The sequence below is a fragment of the Eubalaena glacialis genome, chromosome 16 (assembly GCF_028564815.1).
Source record: "Eubalaena glacialis isolate mEubGla1 chromosome 16, mEubGla1.1.hap2.+ XY, whole genome shotgun sequence".
NCBI lineage: Eukaryota > Metazoa > Chordata > Mammalia > Artiodactyla > Balaenidae > Eubalaena > Eubalaena glacialis.
In genome coordinates, this window is record NC_083731.1 from 81302119 (window position 1) to 81324858 (window position 22740).

The 22740-nt window shown below is 33.4% G+C and overlaps 1 protein-coding gene across 6 annotated transcripts in view; it reads right to left on the reverse strand.

The window, feature by feature from the left end:
- Positions 1–22740, reverse strand: part of PDS5B (PDS5 cohesin associated factor B) — a 193750-nt gene that overhangs the window by 69030 nt on the left and 101980 nt on the right. For all 6 annotated transcript variants that reach the window (XM_061171203.1, XM_061171207.1, XM_061171206.1 and 3 more), the window contains exons 11-17: positions 21803–21948; positions 19203–19354; positions 17820–17933; positions 12121–12202; positions 8994–9042; positions 6572–6711; positions 4915–5030 (exon numbers count right to left, since the gene is read on the reverse strand). In XM_061171203.1, the coding sequence (XP_061027186.1) occupies positions 4915–5030; positions 6572–6711; positions 8994–9042; positions 12121–12202; positions 17820–17933; positions 19203–19354; positions 21803–21948 (799 nt within the window). The remainder of the gene's footprint in view (positions 1–4914; positions 5031–6571; positions 6712–8993; positions 9043–12120; positions 12203–17819; positions 17934–19202; positions 19355–21802; positions 21949–22740) is intronic.

Genomic DNA, 22740 nt, shown 5'->3' on the forward strand with positions numbered 1-22740 from the left:
CTAAAGTTCATTATTACTCCAGTAAGTAGAAAACGTATACTGAAATAAAGGATAAATGGCAACATAAAGCACTTTCAAACCATCTAGCAAATATTACTGTGTCTGGCACTGTTATAAAAGCCAGAAAGGCCTCCTCCTGAAAGGTGTAAAAATGCCACATAAGAGACATACAATAAATCCTCACTAGAACATTCAGAATAGATCAAAAAGGAAACACAATGTTTTGAAATTTTCTTCTAAAAACAAGCTTATGTGATTTTAAAATAATCATTTGTAATGCACTATTATTGAAAATAATCATTCGCTCTGATAGGTATTTGTTCTTTTTACAAAAAAACAAGTAACAAACAGCAGGTTAGAGACATAATACATACCAAAATATAAGAAAATTCAATTATTCAATGTTCCTTAAAATGTTTAGTAGATCTACATTTCTACAAAAATATTATGTACGCAAATCTAAGGTCAAGCTACAAGTCAAATATACCTGTCTTCCTTGCAGCGTCCTCTTAAATTTATCATTCCCTTAACAATTAGTATCTTTGAGGATGTTTTGTCCTTTTCTGCCCATTTTCCCTGATTAACTGATTCTCATAGCTCCAACTACCCCAAATAAAAACCTTCAGCCTGAATCCTCTTCCCATATTTTCATCAGTCCCAAGGTTTTTTTTTACCTAGATGTACCACAGGAATGAAAAATACCATATATCCAAAATTAAATTCATTATTTTCTTCCATGAGTAAGAGCATGAAGCTCTCAGTCTAGTGAGGGAAGGCCAAAGGCCAAAAATAAGCAAACAAATACATTAAAATCAGGGAACAATAAGGACTAGAAAGAAGGCTAAGACAAGAAGACAAGACCCTTGGTTAGCCAGGGCAGTCAGGAAAGGCATTCCTGAAGAGGTACAATTGAGCTAGTAACCAAAGAACAAGAGTCAGTGATATAAAAAAATCTATAAGAAAAAGCATCAACCTGGAAAACCAAAGAGAATCAACTGAAAAACTATTACAAAATACTAAAAGTTCAGTGAGGTGACACCAATAAAACACTAAAAATCGACTGTGCTGTTCTGTATTAGCCAAAACCATCTAAAAAATACAGGCGGGTGAGGGGTAGAAGAAATCTATTTATAATGACAAGTCAAAATATACAAAATAACTAGGAATAAAAAGTTTTAGGGGCTTCTCTGATGGCACAGTGGTTAAGAATCCACCTGCCAATGCAGGGGACACGGGTTCGAGCCCTGGTCCAGGAAGATCCCACATGCTGCAGAGCAACTAAGCCCATGCGCCACAACTACTGAGCCTGTGCTCTAGAGCCTGCGAGCCACAACTACTGAGCCCTCGTGCCGCAACTACTGAAGCCTGCGCGCCTAGAGCCTGTGCTCCACAACAAGAGAAGCCACCGCAATGAGAAGCCCGCGCACCGCAACAAAGAGTAGCCCCCGCTCGCCACAACTAGAGAAAGCCCACGCGCAGCAACGAAGACCCAACACAGCCAATAAATAAATAAATGAATGAATAAACTTATTTTAAAAAGTTTTAAATGCACAGAATCTGTACATAACTTCTGAAATTATATTAAGGGAGCATAAAGATTTGAAAAAATCAAGACAAGCATGGAAACACAGTATTACATAAATGGTGTTTTTCACTACATCTCAGAGGAACACAACTTGGTGTGGGACAAGACTCAACAGACACATTCTATAGCTCATCTGGAAAAATTAATTAATGTTTGGGAACATCTAGTACATTTTAGGGGAGGAGGGATGAAAGAACTTTCTCAATGAGATAAAAATGTATCATAAAAGCCTCAAAAGACAAAGAAACCAAGGCGAAAATCCAGTAAGACCCCAAATATAAGAATTTATGCTATAATGAGGGAACATCTCAAATCAAATGGGAAGGTATCAATTTTTCAATAAATGGAGTTGATACAACTAGCTATCAGGATTTTAAAAAAGAATGGATCTCTATCTCCACCTTACAACGAAATGAATTCCAGACCAATTAAAGACTAAATGTAAAAAACATAACCACTTGATATGATACCAAAGGCGAAAGAAATCATAAAGGAAACAAATAATAGATTATATAATTTAATATTTATTAATGTCAACACAAATTTAAAAGGCAATCAAACTGTGTTACTAGCCTTACTTTATAAAGCATTCATATAATCAATAAGAAAAAGACAATTCCTCTAAGCCACTCACAGAAAAATAAAAAGAAACACAATTAGCCAAGAAACACATAGGGAAAAAACGTTCAACCTTATTCACAATTTTTTGTTTTTTTTTTAAATAGTACCATCATTCACCTATAAAAAGGCAAAGACTGAAAAGGTTAAGTCACTATCAGGAAGAGTTAGGTGAATTGGACACTCATTGACTACTGGTGGGGAACAAGAGTGGAATCTTTCTGCAGCGTGGTGGCTAAAGCAAGAGGGCGCTGGAGCCAGACTTCCTCAGTTTAAATGCCGCTAGCTATTTCCCAGCAGTGGGAAAGTTACTCAAACATCTGTGTAGCTCACTGTTCCTTACCTGTAAAATGGAAATAAAAATATTTCTTGCCTTATAGAGTTAAGAAGTGAGTTAAAACACGTAAAACACAGAGAATCAGCCCAGGCGTGTTATAAGCACTAATGGCTACTACCTGTTACTATTATTTATGTTTGAACATTTCTTCTGTAACACCATGACCTTCTAACTGCTAAAGTCAAAGACCTGTTTTGGTTCTCAGTCTTTCTGTTCATCACACATATTACTGCTGGAAACTTTTTCTATCTTAAGTTTCAAAATACTGCAATAACCTGGTTTTCTTACCTTTCTGTAATTTTTCTACTGTTAAAAAAAATTCGAAGGTTCTGTCCATGATCTTTTGATCTTTTTAACTTTTTTCTACATAATCTTGCTCAGGGAACTATCTATTCTCACAGTTTCACTTTAAATTCAATTTGCCTTGATTAAAAAAAAATTGCGTCCAACTAAGCAGCACATCCTTTCTTACCAGCTCCTTTCATTCTTTTCATGGTAATACTATTCATCATCTGGACTTGACCCCATATACTTGTGACTCCTCCCTTTTATTCCCCATTTCCAGTAAGATGACCCATTTTTTATGTTGTTCTTTTAAAACCTTCCTCAAATATGTTCTTACCCTTCCATCCCACTACCACCATCCACAGACAATTATAACAACACCTTAGTAGTCTATCTCTTTGACTTCCCTCCTCCTATCCATCATCAATCGTTCCTGGTTCTCAAAAGAGCAAAGAACAAAGTAAAAGCTCTAAAGTTATATCTTAAAGGCTTTCCACAATCTGATCCCAAATGCTTTTTTAGAATCACCTCATAACACTTTTACACTTCTCCATATTGTACTTTAAATAGATGGCAATCATTTTCTAAATATCCTTGTTCTTTCCTATCCCAGTTAGCTTGGCTTATATTAATCTCAATACCTAGAATACTCCTCCCATTTCTGTAGAAATACAATCTTACCCCATTCTTCCTCTTAGGTCAAATACTACCCCCTTTGAGAAATCTTCTTTCAGTCCTCTGAACACTATCTGCACCAATTTTATAGAACTATAATATAATTTCCTGATTAAAACTCTTTATTCCCTTACTCAACAGAAGGTTGACGAAAAGCAGAAAATATGCTTTGCCAATACCTAACTAGCATTACTTCAAATATATTGTAGAAGGCATGGAATTATTTATTTAATTAATGAATTTCAGTCTGATTCAGATTCTTCCTTGTACTAATATAGAAGGTTCTGGTTTTTTGTTTTGTTTCCTTTTGTTTTTCAAACTGAAGAACCCTTTCTTCAAATGAAAAATGATGCAAGAGGAGTCCAAAGTGACAAATGGGCATCCAAAGTAGGGTCTGTCTCCCTACTCTATGGAGGGTCACAAGTGAAAAGCTACACCCTATGCCCTCCTCAAAACAAAACAAAAAAAACCCCAAAGGGGCTTTACTGAGTACAGAGTATACCATTAGTATTATTTATTTTAGATTCCAATATACCTCTGAAAGGTACTACTGATCACTAATAAACCAGTATGCTATATATATATTTTATAAGTACTTTCTTTTTTCAACCAGTTGAAAGATTTTAGGAAAAGCTATTAAAAAAAAAAAAGGGGGACTTCGCTGGCGGTCCAGTGGTTAAGACTCTGTACTCCCAATGCAAGGGGCACAGGTTCAATCCCTGGACAGGGAACTAAGATCCCGCATGCCACATGGTGCAGCCAAAAATAATTAATTAATTAAATTAAAATAAAATAAAAACTAAAAAGAAATAAATAAATAGAAAAGAAAAGAGCTCTTCCCACATTTTACAAAACCAAGTACAGATATAAAAAGAAGGTATTTTCCAAGATATCACAGTCAGGTGATAAAGTTTCAAACCTGAAACTTAAAATGAAGGTTGTTTTAAAAATAACATTTTCAGTTCTCAGATATCTGTGAAAATGCATCATATGTTGTTTTACAACATATCCACTTAGTTTTCTTTTCCTGAGAACAGAACTGCAATTTGTTTCTATTAGTTAACCTATGCAAGCTAACTAACTAGTATACTAGTAACAGACAAAAACTAGGTTTGGATTGACAAATTCTCATCCAAATTGAAAGAGTACCTAAATTAAAATAAATAACAAGAAAAACTAAATACATACATATATACATACAGAGGAGTGTATGTATATATACAAACATATACATATATATGAATAGATCTATTTACAGATATCTACAGATTAGGGTATAGCCATTATGTATATACATAAACCTATACTGTGAGTGCCTTACTCAATAATGAGCGCAGGTACCCAATAATGATTGACTACTAAAGTATGAATGAATTAATAGTAATGAAAATTCAATATTTTAATATACAAATACCTGATAGATTCAGTATCTATGTGCACAGGTGCTATCCTCTCCAAGAGAAACTTGATCATTTCCAGAAAAGGATTTGTAGGCTGTTTGGGGTTGCCCAACTTCTTAGTTATTTCACGCTGTAATGTAGATTTTTAAAATATTAAAAAAGTATTTTTAAATAATTCATTACATTAAAATGTTAAGAACCTATAATAATTAAAACCATGTAGTATTGGTGCCAGAATAAACAAATCAATAGGAATAGACTAAGAATTTAGCATAGGAGGAAGGTAATATTTCAAGTAAGTAGGAAAAAGATAGATTATTCTATATATTGTTATATTGAAATACCTGAACAGACATTTAGAATAAAAGCAGAGTTATATCCCTATCTCACAACTTATACCAAAAATATTCCAAAACAATGAAAACAAATACGAAAGAATAAAACCAAGGGTCAGTGGATACACAAACTTCAACAAGCAAAATTATTAGGGGAGCTCATTAAAACTACAGATTCCTGGCTCTCATTGTGAAGATTCTCATTTAGTCAACCTGGCATAGAGCCAAGAATCATCTTTTTTAAAAAAGAATTTAGGACAATACATGGGCAACAGATTAAGAAATACTGACATCAGGGACTTCCCTGGTGGCGCAGTGGTTAAGACTTCGTGCTCCCAATGCAGGGGGCCCGGGTTCAATCTCTGGTCAGGGAACTAGATCCTACATGCATGCCGCAACTAAAAGTTCGCATGCCACATCTAAGGAGCCCCCAAGCCGCAACTAAGGAGCCCGCGTGCCGCAACTAAGACTGAGCGCAACGTAAATAAACAAATATTAAAAAAAAAAAAATACTGACATCAGTAAACATTTTCACTGACCTGCAATAGAATGGGATTTCATAAGCAGGACTCCAAAGGCAAAAACCTTGAGGAGACTGCTGATAGACTTAGCGAGATAACAAAACTATAGTATGTAAAGGACATCATAAACAAAATGAAAAGGGAAAACTACAACAGATAGAAAACTATATCTGCAGCTTAATTAACATACAGTGCCATGGCATACTAACAAATCAGCGAGATAAAGACAAGTATTCCAGAAAAACAGGCAAAGACTAAAAAACACACAATTTACAAAAGAAATAAGAATAGCTAATACACTGAAGGAGAAAAAATGGTCAGATGACTAGCAACCAATTTTACAAATCCTATCAAAATAATGATGTTTTTGTTTGAGTTTTGCTTGTTCCCAACAGTGATAACTGGTCAATAATGAATTTATCCTAAAGAAATGAAATCAAGACTGTGTAAAATTACTTAGCTATAAAGATTAAGTATTCTTTACATTAATCAAAAACTGGGAAAAAATTTAAATGTGTAACACAAGTGGGCCGTTCAATAAATTATGGTACACATATTCAATGGTGTGCTATGTTGCTACTAAATATAATACTGCAAAAGACTAATTAATGGGAAAGTAAAATGTACAAAGATACATGTATAATATAAACATACACCATAATATTAGCAACTGTCTCTATAGAGGAATTACAGTTTAACAAGTATTGTTATTTTTGTGATATTTTCTAAATTTTATGTAACGAATTACAAAAGGGGACAAAAAAAGATTTCGAGGTTTCTCCAAACATGAGCTCTTTTTAAATTTCTCTCCTTACCACACAACCTTCAGCCTGTTTGCAGGAGCATGTTGGACTAACAAGTACTTCTAACTGTTTTCTTATTTTCTCATCATCTTCTAACACCTGTGTGAATTTCTTCATGAAATCCTGAGCCTTACCAGGATCTGGCAAATTTCCTTAAATTAAATTAAAATTCAATTAAAATACAATTTTAGAAATTTCTCGAAATAATAAATGAGATCAACATTTTTCATTCTTTTTATTACTTTGATGAATAATCCTAACTTACAAATTCATTTAATTTAATGCAATAAAAATCGTAGAGCACCTTCAATAATAAATTTTCACAAATAAAAATCTGTTTCCTAGAAACATAAAATAAGATCATTGTGAAGGACCATCTATGCAGAGGAAGACCAAACTGGCTATTTCTAAATAACTCCTTATAATACTTAAAGGCATTAAATGTCTACCTGAATAATACCAATTTTATTACTATCCCTTGAGCTTGCTGTATACATTGTTCTTTTGCAATTCAGAGCAAGAGATGAAGATCAATCAGTTTTACCAAGAAGAAACCATTTTCCTGTACTGCACTGTTCACTGTTAAACCATCCAGAGATAATGCACACACACACGCATGCTACTTGGCACCAACACATGCTGAGCAACACGTTCCAGGTGTTACTGCTGGGTAGGCCATTATCGCATGAGAAAGGATGAGTTCTTGCAGAATCAAAGATGTTTTATACTACTCTCCTAATACATCATGTATCAAAACACTTATGAAAGCTAATAAAATATTCATCCTAGAATCATTTTTTTCTGGCTACTCACAACTGTGAGGGAGAACAAGACTAGGTAGGATCCTTCTAATAACAGAAATTATAATATAGAACTATGGACTCTAATAAAAGTAGTAGAAATGTGTAGAATCTTAAAATATGAATACAGTAAATGCAGTCTTCAAGTTCATATACAACTCTGAAATTCCATTTTAAGTCTTGGCTAGATGACTGAATATAGTAAGAACAAACTTTCCTCCTAACTACTTGACTGTATGACATTTCCATATTTCTAGAGTACAAAATTTCTACTGTACTGTTTGTCAATAGTTTTGGAAAATGTCACTTTACAGCCCCTCCATAACATATAGGCATCATATTAAAGGCTACAATAAAGCATACCATTTAAGAAACAAAACAAAAAGAAAGTGAAATGGGGATAGAGGGAAGCGGGGGGAGGGAGAGAGAGGGAGAGAGGAGGGAAGGACGGAGATAGAGGGAGAAAGGGAGGAAGGGAAAAACAACAAAAAGCCCCTTTAATTCAGGATTCTACAAACGTACTAGACCATGGAACTCTTTTTTCTGATGATACTATTAACACCTGCAGGATATTGGCATTCCTCACAACAGAATTTGGGAAATACTGTACTTGTTGGAAGAAAGTGGATAGGGGGTTAAAAACAGAAAGAATATAGGAGACGATCTCCTTTAGGGGACAGTGTCTGCAGCCAAACAACCAGGGAAATAGTTGTTAAAAAGCAATAGCACAAAATCACTTGCTTTAAGTTATCCAAAGGGACTGAAAACTAATTTATGTTTAATTGCTCAGGACTAAAAGATATTTTGGTCTTTTTGGGAAATTTCTACTCATGCTAAAACTTCTATCACTTAGTCTAATACCCAGTGAATTAGGTTACTGTTCTCTTTGGTGTCTTAGCATTACTTCCACACACATCTCGGAATATTTGTTAACATCTCAAAAATCCATCTAAGAACTCTTCATAACTACCACGTGGAAGCTCAGCAGAAGCATTCCTCCAGGTGTTCCTGATTTTCCCTCCATCCATATGCTATACACAGTGATCTCTGAGGTGAGGGGAAAAGCAAATGACCTACAAAAACTGCTACTTTTTCCTACCCCTGCCCTGAACAAAGGAGATGTGTTACATAATCCTTTAGTATTTACTGTTAAAGGCAATTAAATAACATTTTATTTAAAATCACTGAAAGCAAAAAAGCAAATTAACTTTTTTTTCAAAGAAGATCTTTTGTAGTTATTAGGTATATCTTTCATTGTAAATTTCGGCTCAGAATGAAATTAGCTTCAGATAGATTCACATTAGACCAAGCAATACCAAAGCACAGATGCAGTTTTTAACAGCAAGGTTACGCAGTAATTTGAATGTATTCTCAAAAATAAATTTATGTAATAAAACCCAGCTCTTGCTCATATCAACACACAAAATAATCCTGTGTAGTACGCAAAATAAATGAAAATCAGAAAAAAAAGGAAGCTGAGCGTGTTGTGGGGGGGGGGAAATCAATCAAAAAACTTTAATCTTTTCCTATATTATCATAGCCTAAAATGGAACTCCAAGAAACACTTTATATTATCTGAAAGAAATGTTTCAAATAAACCTTAAATTTTACATATAATATTTGAAATAACTTACTTGTAATAACCATCACTTTTGAAAATATGGCCTTGACACTGGCATCTGTCTGTAAATCACACAAAAAAATGCAAAATTAAAATCTCCTGTACCAAATGTACCACACTAAAACAAGATGTAAATAATAGGGGAAATGGGGAGAGGGTAGGGGTATATGTAAACTCTGTACTTTCTGCTCATTTTTCTGTAAACCCAAAACTACTCTTTTAAAAAAGTCTTTTAATTTTAAGCAATTAGTAAATAGCAAAAAAAATCTCCTAACAATAATCTTCATTGTATTCTTCAGAAAGTTAAGTAAGCATAACCCACTCATGCTCTTGGCCCACACCCTGACCACCACTATATGCTCCTTCTTTAGCCATGTTTGAACTCCAGATGAACTGAATGAAAGGTAGAAGTGAAGTCATACTCCACTGTCGTCGCCTCTTCCCTTGTCCTGTTTTGTCAGCCTCCAAAACAAAAACAGATGACTGCTACATCAACCTTTTGGGACACAGAGATATTTTGTTTTTCTTAAGTACTCAAAGAACAGGACAACTAAGTTTAAAAAAGGAAAATAATCTGGAAATGTTGGTTTTCACATTTTTAGCCTATCTCAAACAAAAAGGTGACAATTAAGTATATAATTCTGATTGAACTGAGGTATTCCTAAAATTGTTAAGCCTGAGGATTATAAGGCATAGTCATGAAGCCACTGGGAAGACACTGGATGAAGACAATGAAGATGCCACTGACAGGTACAAAAGTTTTCCAAGAGTGCTAGTTATTTGTTGCATCAGGGTAGTATTTCAGTGAATGAATGTGTTCATCACATCGTGCTGCACGTAATGCACTCTGTAAAGTCACATGTATAAAAGATGTTTCTAAGAATACTAGTTATTCGTTCCATCAGGTTAGTGTTATTAAAAAAAAAAATGTCACTGAGCAACTCTGCATAAAATACTGAGCTAGAAAAACATTGGGGTGAAAGCAACAAATCAAAAAATAAACAAACAAACCGTCCCTATTGAGAAGGAGCTTTCTAAAAGGAAGGAGAGACAAAGAATAATAGAATAGAGTACAAGAGCTAATTCCCAAATATTTGGAACTTAATAGATCTGACTAGAAACATAAGATTTCTATTGTTGTTCAACTTGGGGGGAAAGAGGTGGTGCTGGCCTTACTAGAAGTTGATCCACATGAAAAAGAAACATTACCAACAAAGTACAATACTGCAAATTACAGAGTCACTTTGAGTGACACTGAGCAAATCAATTTAGTTACATGAAGTAGAAGGGCTACTTTACTGAGAAAGAATAAAAACTATCTTAATCAGAAGGAATAATGAGGAAGCCAATGAAACATGTACTGATTATTATATCTAAGAGTCTTCCTGGTAAAATAGGCAGAATTATAAACAGCCAAAAGTTAAACACAGCTTTGTATTTTTTTTCTAACTTTATAATATCTACTACAATTCTCAGTATAAAGTGAATATTAAGTAATAAGAGACTATTAATTCTCCTTTCACTAGAATTCCTCCTCCATTCTGTTTCTTCTTCATCCCCACCACACATGAATGAGAATTCCCTCTTTGATTTGGATAACTTGTTAATTATTTTAAGATAATTTAAAGGAAAATACCACGAAGTGGAAGGGAATAAAACATTGTAATTGAATTGAGATTGTATTTTATTTCATGTAGACTGAACAGGAATGTCATGAGACCCTCCCAAGTTTTTATGAACAGGCAAAGGGAAGAAGCCTCCACTAAATAAAATTTAAAGGGACGGTGAGAGTCAAAAACAAAGTTATTTTTGGTTACCGTCTCATACATCACGCTGTTCAACATATGATCTACACACTTATGCTATTCGGCTGCTAATGACTTCAATAATGCCTAAAATCAGGAATAATTTTATACACATGCAAATAAGAACATCTCACATTCTTGCAACTTTACCTAGAGGAAGTAAATTAACAAGTCTCTAGGTGGCAAAAAAGGGCACTTTATCCAGAGCTTATTACGTGAAACACACCAACACTGCATTATAACATTGACTAACACACATGTTTATTTGGCTGAAACACACTAACTTAACTGGGATTTTCCAATTTTCCTCCTTTGCACAGAAAGTACTGAAATAGAATCTCTAAAATTAGTTTTAAGTCATTGACTATAAGGAAAAACTTTTTCTAGCAGGTTCAATATACTCAGGAATCACAGAAGGTTAAATTATGTTCAATAAACCATAAACAAAGAGGTCATTGTTAGCCTATAAAACAAAAATACTACTCAGTTGTAAGCTTCAACCAGGCCAACAAGTAGTATGAAATGCCTTATTACTAGTGATTTAGAGGTTAAGAAAAAAGTGAGGTCACTATAAACCACTGTTAGCTCACTGATTTTTAGGGCAAACGGCAAGATTTACACCTAGGAAAACTGGAAATTTTCTCCCCTTAGATGAAACAACTCCATTCTGTTGACCTCTGTCCTATGAACATGAGGTGTATGTTGGGGGGGAAGGGGAGGGGGGGTTCCACTGTGCACTGAAAAAGAAACAAAAAATAACACTACACTGTTTTCCCTGGATGCAATTTAAAATGACCAGGCACACTGATTTTTAGATGAATTATACTTTTTATAGGCCTACATACAACATTCTCAAACAACATCAACTGGATGAATAACCACCATTAAATTATAATTATGAAGACCAGGTAATACATTAAAATTACCATAATATTAATTGTAAGTAAAAATATCATGATACTAAACTATAATTACATGATATTAAAACTTTCTATAACCACAAGACTATATAAAGATGATGGGAGCATTTTAGTGTAGCAACATTAAGTGTAATTTTACTCTATTTTCTATGCTTTCAATAATGCTGAGTTATTGTTTTGGTTCTATTTTTTTAATTTTAAAGCTACCAATAAAGGCTTCATTCTGTGTACACAGAAGCACATTCTCCTTCCTGTTGGGTATCACCTTTTGCAGATACAGTAAATTTAAATTTTTCTAAGCAATAAGTTTCTTAAAAATTTCAGTGTTCTAAATTAGATATCATAGGTTCTAGAGTCAGAAGTGTTCCACACAGAAACAGTTGTTCAACACATAGGAAAAATGGTGATAACTTACTTTGGGTTGCTTAATTAAGTCAAGCAAATCCTTTACTTGATGTCGGAGCAGATTCTGACATTTCCACATTTCATTCAGTGCTCTGAAAAACACATACATAAATTTAAATAACAAAACAGGATAAACATCCTTCCAGAATATCCCAACCATGTTAATTTTTTCTAAAAGTTCAAATTACAAATGGAGATGACAGAGAAGGGTAAAATTTACAGGACTAGGCAATTGATGATACATGAAGAGAAAGAGAGAAGTCAAATATAAGAGATAATAACATTTGAGGAGATGGCTATATCAAAAGAAAGGGATTAGTGGTGGTTGTTTTTTCTTTTGTATAAAAATAGTGAAAATCTATCATTAACTGGAACATGTTTGTAGGCAAGGGCATAGCAGTGAACTGCAGAGATTACAAACTTAAGAAATAAAGCAATATTTAATGGAGTAAGATCTTGTATTCAATAGCAGGCCGGATGAAAAGGAATAAAAGACACAAACGGAAAAGAGTGAGCCCTGAGAGAATGGAGATACTTTTTCCTGAAACAAAAATATTATAATTTTACATAATATATATTATATACTTTTATTTGTAAGTAATATTTATAAATTACATTATATGTATATAAGTGAACATTCGTTTTATACGGCAAAAATTTTGATATCATCATAACACTTTTATTGTTCTCAGGCAGAAATTTAAATCTAAAAAAAATTATATAGGTACTCAAGAAAATATACATAAATCATAGACAGCAGTTAATGTTATTTAAATATTAAGTTATAGAATATCAGAACCACTCACATTTAAAATTTTAAAAAGGAAATTTTCCAAAACCAAATACTACTTCTCATTGTTTTCAATTATCTATACTTCTATTAACCTCCATTATCACACATATGAAGCACTGCCATAAAAGAGTAATTTAATATAGAAGCATATAAAACCATATAAAAACACACTTTTTCTTTTGATAGACAAGGCAATTGTTTAATATTTTCACCCTCCTCAGCAGTATGTTTTAAAAATACCTTTGCATTTTTTAAAGGAGACAAATTAGCTTAAATTTGGACAATTCCTTTATAGTAGTCCCTTCAACATGGCACTGGCAAAACAACAGTACTGGGGCATTTTCATCTTAAAATAGCTAAACTTTACTGTCTTCAAGTTACTAAAGTTCCATAAAGTTTAACTGGCACACTTTAAGAATGTAAACATTAAAACAAAAATGACCATTATCCAGAGGACTGTAAATAATTTTCAAAGAAACAGAGTAGTCATCTGTGAAATTACTTGTGAACTCCGAAGTCGATGAATTCTCTCCTTACCTATACATCATTTCACTACTTAAAACTTCTGAAGGCCCTGGATTTTGAAACTTGCTTTCACTTAAAGCAGAAAAATAAAGCAGAAATTATCTTATTTAATAACTTAAAGATGAAATCTTAAGCAATTCTAAAGCTTATTATAAACTATTATGGCTATAGCTTAAATCAAAAAGTGACCATCACTGACTAAGAATTTGTATTATAACATTCAGGGGGAGCATCCTCTTGAGCATTTCAATTAAATTACATTAAGCAGCAAAGACCATTTGTCCTTGTGCTTTGCCTTTCTAAATAGTACTTAAGGAAAAAAAGTTGTACTAGTAGAAGCAGTATTACTACAATAGGAAGACAGATATCCATTTATTTAATATTAGCCTGAATTCCAGCTCTGTCACTAAATAAACGTGAAAAATCTGGTTAGAGCCTGGATACTCTTACATTTGTTAAGTGACATTTTAAGTAGACAACTAGTTCCCTCACTATGGCTTCTCCTTGTTTGAACCAACATACCACAAGTTTGCGTCAGTTCAAAGAAAAAGACGACTACCATTGGGCTGCAGTCAGAAACCTGTCCAAGTGTTGAAGAGAACCTCTCCTCCAACCTTCTGCTCCCAATTGGCAAATTACCCATCAGACTCCACAGTTCAAAACTGTCTAGATGAGAGCCTGATCAATGAAAGAGAAGATCACAACCAGGACACCTGATACTACCACTTACTCTTGTCACTTACAGTTGTTCTGGGGAACTTGGGGTAGGTGGAAATACACACCATGATCAGACAGTACCCAAGCTTGCCTCTATTCTCCTTTCCAGTAATCAATATACTTATAGTTAACCGAGGGACTTACCCAAAAGTGGGTACACATCAAAAAGTCTAAAATATAGGAAGTATTTTGTCTTCCCCAAAAGAACACAGATATAGAATAAAATATATGGCTCTTTCAGTAAATAAGAAAAATCCTTACCAAACAAGTTCTCAGCAGGAACCCGCCTGCCAAGCAGCTATTTTAAAATACTTTTCAAACTAATTAGAGGTCACAAAAATTCAAATGACTTTCTGGGCTAGAATGGTAATGTAAATGAATGAAGTAGGACAGGTGTTATAATACAGACTATTATATACAGAGGACTGTGGTAAAATTAGAAACATTAAGTAAAATATCAATATTATTAGTATTCAGGACAATGAAAAAAATGAGAAAAAATTTGATACCCCAAAAATTGGCAAAAAATAAGATGCCTGATAATGTATTGGAGGATGTAGGAACTTACAAACCACTGGTAAGAGTATAAATTAGTATAATCATATTGGGAAATAATTTGACTAGTTTATAATGCTGAACATGCATTCTCAGCAATTCCACTCATAGCTGTATACCAGTGATCCTAAACCTTGGTTGCCCATTACAATCTCCAGAAACGCTTTCCTAAAAACCCCAATGCCCATACTACACTCCAGACAAATTAAATGACAATCTCTGAGGATGAGATTCATGTGTCAGTATTTTTTAAACCTCTCCATGTGATTCCAATATGCAGCCAAATTTGAGAACCATTCATAACCATACCTTAGAGAAACCCTTGCTGTGTATACTAAATTGAAAAATGTTCACAGTAGTACTATTTGTATTATTAAAAAATGGAAACACACAAATGTCCATTCTTTCCATTGACTCAGATTTGCAATGCCAAGATGATGGAATAAAACTGTGGTTTAATGACAAAGTAATTCAGTACCACAGTGAAAATGAATGACCCACAAGCTATATATATAGAGTAGATGAAGCTTAGGAACATAATAGAGTGGTGTGAAAAAACAAGTCACAGAAGTCTATACCCACAATTATTCCATTTTCATAAAGTTCAAAAACAAGCAAAAATTAAAAATATATTATTAAGGGATACATACATACATATGATAAAACTTTTTTTAAAGGAAATGAGAAACACAAAATTAAGGCTAGTGGTTTCCTCTGGGAGGAAGATAGGAGGATGAAAGAGAGAAGTGTTCACAAGTTGGGTGGTAGATTCATACATAGTTTTATTTTATTACTATGCTTCAAAACTCGTGATTTGTGTGCATTAAATACTTCATGATAATAAGCGTAAAGACTTTTGGAGAAAATAATCACAGATAAATGTAAAGTTAAAGTGTAAGTAATAAAATGTTAAGAAGCATTAGGTGTATAGTTGGTCACTTAATTCCAAGAAGTTGATTAAAATAAAAAATAATTTTAAAAACATTATACATATATATATATCTCAAGTATTTTAACTTAAAAGAGATAAATACTCATTCACTCACCAACCATTTCTGTAGAATCAATTGATCCACAGATTGGAAATTACTTTCAATGTTTCCATGACATTATTTTCCAGTATATCTCCTATGTCACCATTTTTTCTTTTTAATTCAATCAAATGGACTTGTCATTTAAGTGATGAATGATATCTGATAAAAATATTTAGTTTTGAAACTGCTATTTATGTTTTGTGTATTCTATTTTCAATTATTTTTTATTTTCTTTTCCACTTCTGGTATTAAAGTTTTCATTAATTTTTTGCTCCTATGGGTTTAGACGTTATACATTCGAATTCTATTTTTTTGGGGGGTGACTCAAAGTTTTAATATGCACACTTGATTCATGGTCTAATTAATCAACATGTCTGTCCTCACTCTTATATGACAAAAGAACATTAGAACACTACCTGCCATCTTAACATGTTGTTATCTGACAGGGTCCACCCAGGCATGGGGCGGGGTATCCCAGGGACTCTCAAGAGAGTTCACATATCATTGCAGTGGTGTACACTGGCACAATATCAGCCTAGATGATAACCTACTTTTTAATCCAGACCCCAACCCCTTGTAAAGAAAACTTTATCCTATTCCTTCCTTCTGGATTCAATTTCCTTTTTTATTCTTTAGTAATTTTTTCAAGTATGAATTATGAGCGATGAACTCTCATTTTTTGCTTGAAAGTGTCTTTAATTCATTTTTACTCCTGAATGACAGTTGAACTGAGTCAAGGCGTCCAGATTGGGTGTGATTTAAATAGGTTGTTTCAAATGGGATATATACATATCCTATTCTCATCCATTCTAAGAGGCCATCAACTGCACCATGAAGAAAAGGATGCATTCCAATTCCACAGATGCTAGCATATGAAAATTTTGTTTTACAATTAATTATAGTGGTAATATATTTTACTATATGCAGTGGAAAATGAATGAGCTTTGGAACCGGGAAGAACTGAGTTCAAATTCTGGCTTTGTCTCTAATTACTGTGTAATTTTGTGCAAGTTCATTGATCTCTGTGGGATTCAGCTCATCATGTGTAAAACAGAAAAAAAAATCATTTATACTGGGAGTTGCCAAGCTTTTTCTATAAAAGGCCAGAAAGTAAATATTATAAGCTTTGTGGGTCATAAGGTCCCTGTTGAAACTACTCAACTCTGCCAATTGTAGCAGAAAAGCAGCCACAGTTAACACATATTCCTGTGCCTGAAGTACAGTGGATATCAAGAAATGTACACTTCTCCCCCTACAACCCTTTTTCTCAACATTCTTATGAAAGATATAAATAGCATATATAATAATTTCCACGTGGGAAGTGCAGTTAAAAGTCCCATTAAGCTGTGGTAGGAATGAAAATTATATACAGCTCCTTCGACTTCTAATTTCTGAATATTTAATCCCCATTAGCTGGGGATTAAGTTACACATTCACTGGAATACTGATGATCTAAACTTTCTGAAACCTAGAGCATATCCCTCTCTAGGCCTCAATTTCCTAAGCCTCAGTACGATTCAATTAGCAATGCCTCTCCCATGTCCAAAATGCCAATTCCCTACAAAGCCATACAAAAGCACTTTTTGAATGAAACATGGTCATAAAAATGTATTTGTGCTTACCTTTATATCAAACTATAACACCATGTTGAGGTTATGCAGCACAAAAATATGTATCCTACTGCCCTACACTATAATTCAAATCAGTATCAGGTGAAAATAAGAAAGCACTAATTTCACAATATGGACCTTTCTAATGCCTTAAGGAATACAAACAAAAACAAAAGGTACATCAGCATTTCTTGAGACAACAATATGAAAATCTGGAGAGAGAAAAACTAAATCCTAAAAGATTCCACGTCAATCAGCTCTGTTTTTTAATTAGTTACAAAAATCCTTGTTAATCTCATGTTAATAGCAGTACTCTCTGAAAAAATATCCAAGTATTTTATTGTGTCTGACCATTTAAACAATGTTTGTATTATATAAATTGTTGACATTTAAAAATACAGTTGTGTTTTCTTTTCCATAAAATCCAACATACTGCAAAAGATGGAAAGAACAGAGTTTAACATTTGAAACGTACTTCACAGCATTTAAATCCAGTGTGGCATACAAATAATATAAGCATTTCATCCGTTCTGTAGTTTCCAAATTGTGGGGGACCATGTATTGAGCAAAGATCCGTTCAACAAGCAATCTACGAAAAAACATAAAGTACTGTATTAATTTCTTTAAATGTAGGTATTAAGTATGTATGTAAATTTCCGAAACACATAAAGAACACATATAAAAGAGTTTCTTCTTTCTGAGTAGAGATGAGATTTCCAAATCAAAGATTTCTTTCTATAAGAAGAAGAGCCAACGAAAAAATTTTAGCTAGATGTACTGGAATCAGTCCTATACCTAACTAAGATTAACTACTTCTGCATGACCTTGGGCAAGTTATATACCAGGGACTCAACTTCATTGGCTAAATAATAAAGGGTTAAAAAACTACACCAGAACCTTCCAAGTGACAAATTCTAATCATCTATAAGTTAACCATAAAGAAATGTTTAAGATTCTTGACTTTTCGTAGTGATCATCATGAAAAGAGACCTAGATAGAAGTAAAAAAAAGAAAAAAAGAAAAGGAAAGAAAAAAAAGAAAAATTAAACGGTGGGAGGTGGGCTATGAAACCATAATGCAAATCTCTGTGCACTGATGCCACACACTCAAAAAGCTTAAAAACGTCAATTTTCTAAAAATAATAACTATAAAGTCTCTTAGATAATATCAACCTAAGATACTCAGTTTCTACTTCCCATACCTCTTAAAATTGTAAGATGTCCTACTGGTTCTTAATTTTCTCATTCTCACCTGTTAATAAGCAAGATCATTTGGACCTCACTAAAAATTCATCAAATCAATGCAGACTGCAAGCAGAATTTACAGTTCTACTAACTACTAAATTGCTAGGTTCCATACAAGATCTAACCTTACACACAGGAATAGAAAAATACAAAGATTATATTCAGATAATGTGTTTTTATATAAATTTATAAACTATTATTTTTAGCCTTGAGTAGGAATTGTTTTTATTTAAAATGTCTAAATCCAAAGGGTGTATATTTATTTTAATTTTATTTGAAAAAATCAATGTGAATCCTTATAACACAATTACCTATGAAACAAAATTTAAATCATAATTACATAGACTCCTACTTTCAAATAGTACTCTGTTAAAACATAGTATACGAAAATGACCATAAAAGACGTATCCATCCCTAAAGTTATACGTACATTACTACTTCATTTATGGCTTTGGTGGGAAAGCAACTAGTCACTCACTACCTTCAATTTGCGGTAAAAACTGAGGAGGGAGTTTAAAGTTATAAAGAAAATAGTCAGCCTAAAACAACAGCTCAACAACAGTTATATAATACCAAAAGCACCAAACATTTTACATGTGGTGTCTTTAACTTACCTATCATCAATACTATTTTGATAATATATATGTAGCAATTTGTCTTTGATCCATGAAATCTGTTTTGCAGCATCTTTCCCAGCTGCTGATTGTAAAGCATATTTCTTATAGATCTGGGCAAGTCCCATCATGGCTTCTTTGCGCACTCTCCACTTAAAAAAAAAAACAAAAATTTTTCTTCTAATTTAAAAATGCCTCTGTTATATTAATTCAGTGAAGTCTAGTTTCCCAGTTTTTTAATTTACTTTACACAATTTATTTTCATCATACCTCAGTTCCTGGATGTCAATCTGTAATGACTGTATGAAAAAACACAACTATCATTTTAATATACCTACTATGTCAAGCACAGACATCTATTAACATGTATAAAGAATTTTAATGCTTTGATATCTTAAACCCATTACCAATCCCTAAAAAACAAAACTCAATCACAATCTACATAATGTCACTTAGAATGAATGAGGGAAAGCACGCTACCAAATTGTAAAAGGCAAATACAATTAAGTGGATAAACTGTGAGCTATTCCTTGTAGATTTTTTTCCAAATTATGGTCTATATTAAGCATACCTGTATTAAAGGTATACATGACAATGGCTTTATCAGATGCTGAATGCAAAGACACATCAGTGGTTCATTTTGTATATCTGGCAAAGACGTTCAGGTATAAATGTATTCAACTATTTTGTAAAATAAATACATATCTGTTATAGTATACCTAACATTAATTATCTTGGTATGAGTTTAATCTTAAATTTTACATAAACACAGCACTATAATCAGTAGGATGTAAGTAATATTTAGAACTTCATGAATCTGCGAAGATTATTAATTTTTCCTTTGCAGTCTGTCACTCACAGCAACATTTTTCTCTTGATTTCTCTTTCAATTAATTACAGTAAATAATAGTCCTTATTTCATCCATCCACTGCATACATACTGAAATAAAAGACTTCAAAAGCTTTACTCATAAAATAAGAATTCAATATATTTGTAAAAACTTTATCTCCAATTCCCTATCTTATCTCTAATTCCCGAAAGTGCTACTTTAGGAAGAATTTAAAGATACAGAGCATATTCTAATACTGCCAGTAACATAAATATATTTAATTATTTTTTGGTACTCAATTAATATTTATATGAATGAACCAAGCAGTCTTATGATGAACACAACATGATGATCAAAAACATACATGAATTATGATCCCAATAATACACAAATACTTAGCTTAAATTCTAAGTGTAACTATGAAAAAGTTTACTTGAACACGTAGAAGGCTGTTATCCTACCATGATGCAAACCTCCTTTTCCTTCTTTACAGCTTTTGGCCTTTTCATTGTTTAATACCCTACTGAAATATTCAATAACAACAAGTCTAAATTTATCAACTAAAATAAGTTGCTCTGAATACCTATAGATTTGGAGGGAAAACCATGCAATTCCTGTCCATGTATTCTCCATCCACAACCCACATGATCAAAGAGAGAATTAAATGATGGAGATAGCACAATCGACCATACAAGTGACTTTCAAAATGTTGTGAAGTTTTACCTAGTTAGAGCTATTCATATCTACCAAAAGGCCTCCCACTTTCTTTGCTTATTAACCCCTAAATACACCAAAGATTTTCATCCTTCACCAAAATTACTCTTAAGTCTAAGTCTGTAAAATCCATGCCATCAAGGAAAGGCAATGGGGAGGAGGGGAGAATAAATATTCACTGAAACACTTACTGAGTGCCTAATACATTCCAGGCAACATGGAATACAAATGTAAGACACAGTGCCCTCTTCAGAAGCCACTAACTAAAGAGTGGAGCTGTTCAGTGCTCTAGAAGGAAGGTTTGGGGTCATGGGAGATAGGCTCAAAGCATGCTGCTCTGCTGGGGTTAGCTTTGCCATGTTGAAAACATTCTTGGGACTTCCCTGGTGGCGCAGTGGTTAAGAATCCGCCTACCAATGCAGGGGACACAGGTTCGATCCCTGGTCCAGGAAGATCCCACATGCAACTGAGCCCGTGTGCCACAACTACTGAAGCCCACGCTCCTAGAGCCCGTGCTCCGCAACAAGAGAAGCTGCTGCAATGAGAAGCCTGCACACCACAACAAAGAGTAGCCCCTGCTCGCCACAACTAGAGAAAGCCTGCATGTAGCAACAAAGACCCAACGCAGCCATAAATTAATTAATTAATTAATTAAAAGAAAAAAAGAAAACATCTTGTATTTTCTATTCCATAGAAATTATAATACAATCAGCTAGAGGACTATGAACTGATACTCATATGAAAGAGAAAAGAGAAGTTGTGTTCAGAGGCCTTTTCAAAAGTCACTTACTAAAATTAGTGTACAAGTTAAACATCTGATTACCATTTAGAGCTGGCCCATTTTGAGGATGAGAACAAATAATCCTAATAAAGAAAAACTAATAAAATTTAATGTAACAAAAAGTAAAATCTTCTCATAAACATTATTTTAGATATTAAAATGCCTCCCCCCCAAAAGGGCTAATTACATTTAAATCTCAATATTTTCAAATGAAATACTATTAAACTTCAAGTATTCAAAATGCAAACCTACTAATAATTATTAACCCTACTTACCCGTTTGTCTAATGTTCTCTCTCTCACAAAATTAAGTAAGTGATCATTGACCAGAAGAATATCCTTTTTAGCAGCTGTAACTATAGACACAATAACATCATGTCTAATAGCTTCCTCAGGGTCATGTGACCTCACTTTAAGATACTCTGAAAGATAAAATTTTATTTGATTAAAATGAAACTCTGACAACTAAAATGTTCTAAAAGATTGCATAAGATCTTTGAAAGTAAACCACAACAAAAACAAAACCTAAGTAGAAGGTTCAATATTTCAAAAACATTAGGAGTAGGTAAGAGAGAAAGGGAGAAAGAGAAGGAAGAAGGAAAGAAGGTCAGTCCTTCAGGCAAAATACAGTAGTTTACATGCAACTGAGTAGTAAATCCCCTCCCCATTTGTGGGACAGGGTAGTTAACTAAGGAGTTCCTAAACTCATTAATTCAACAAACCATATAAATGAACCAAGAAGTATATCAATGTTAAATATTTCACTTTTGTTTTTTAAATGGTTAAAATATTCAAGTCAAGTGGTTCTAATGGGAAAAGGCTAGAGAATTCAAGTTTCTATCCCTTAACTAGGTAAACCCTTAGTGAGGTTATTGAAAGAGTAAAATTAAGGTAATGGCAGCCAAGAAATAGGATTACAGGAAAGACGGTAAGGCAATTCTGTTTAACTGAACTAAAAGAAAGGCCAAAGGGAAGACAGAAGAAATGAAACATTTAACAATTACGAGTGACTGGAGGAGAATCTTAAAGTCAAAAACATGGAAGTTCAGATCTGGCACTGAGAAAGCTGAAAGAAAAAATTAACAATCTTCAATAATGATATATTAGGGTTAAAGAAGAGGTACCACAAGTGAACATAAACTATTATTCAGCTTTTTAATTATACGACCAGTAAGATAAAATTTCGTTGTTTGGATCCGGAGTAACATACATAG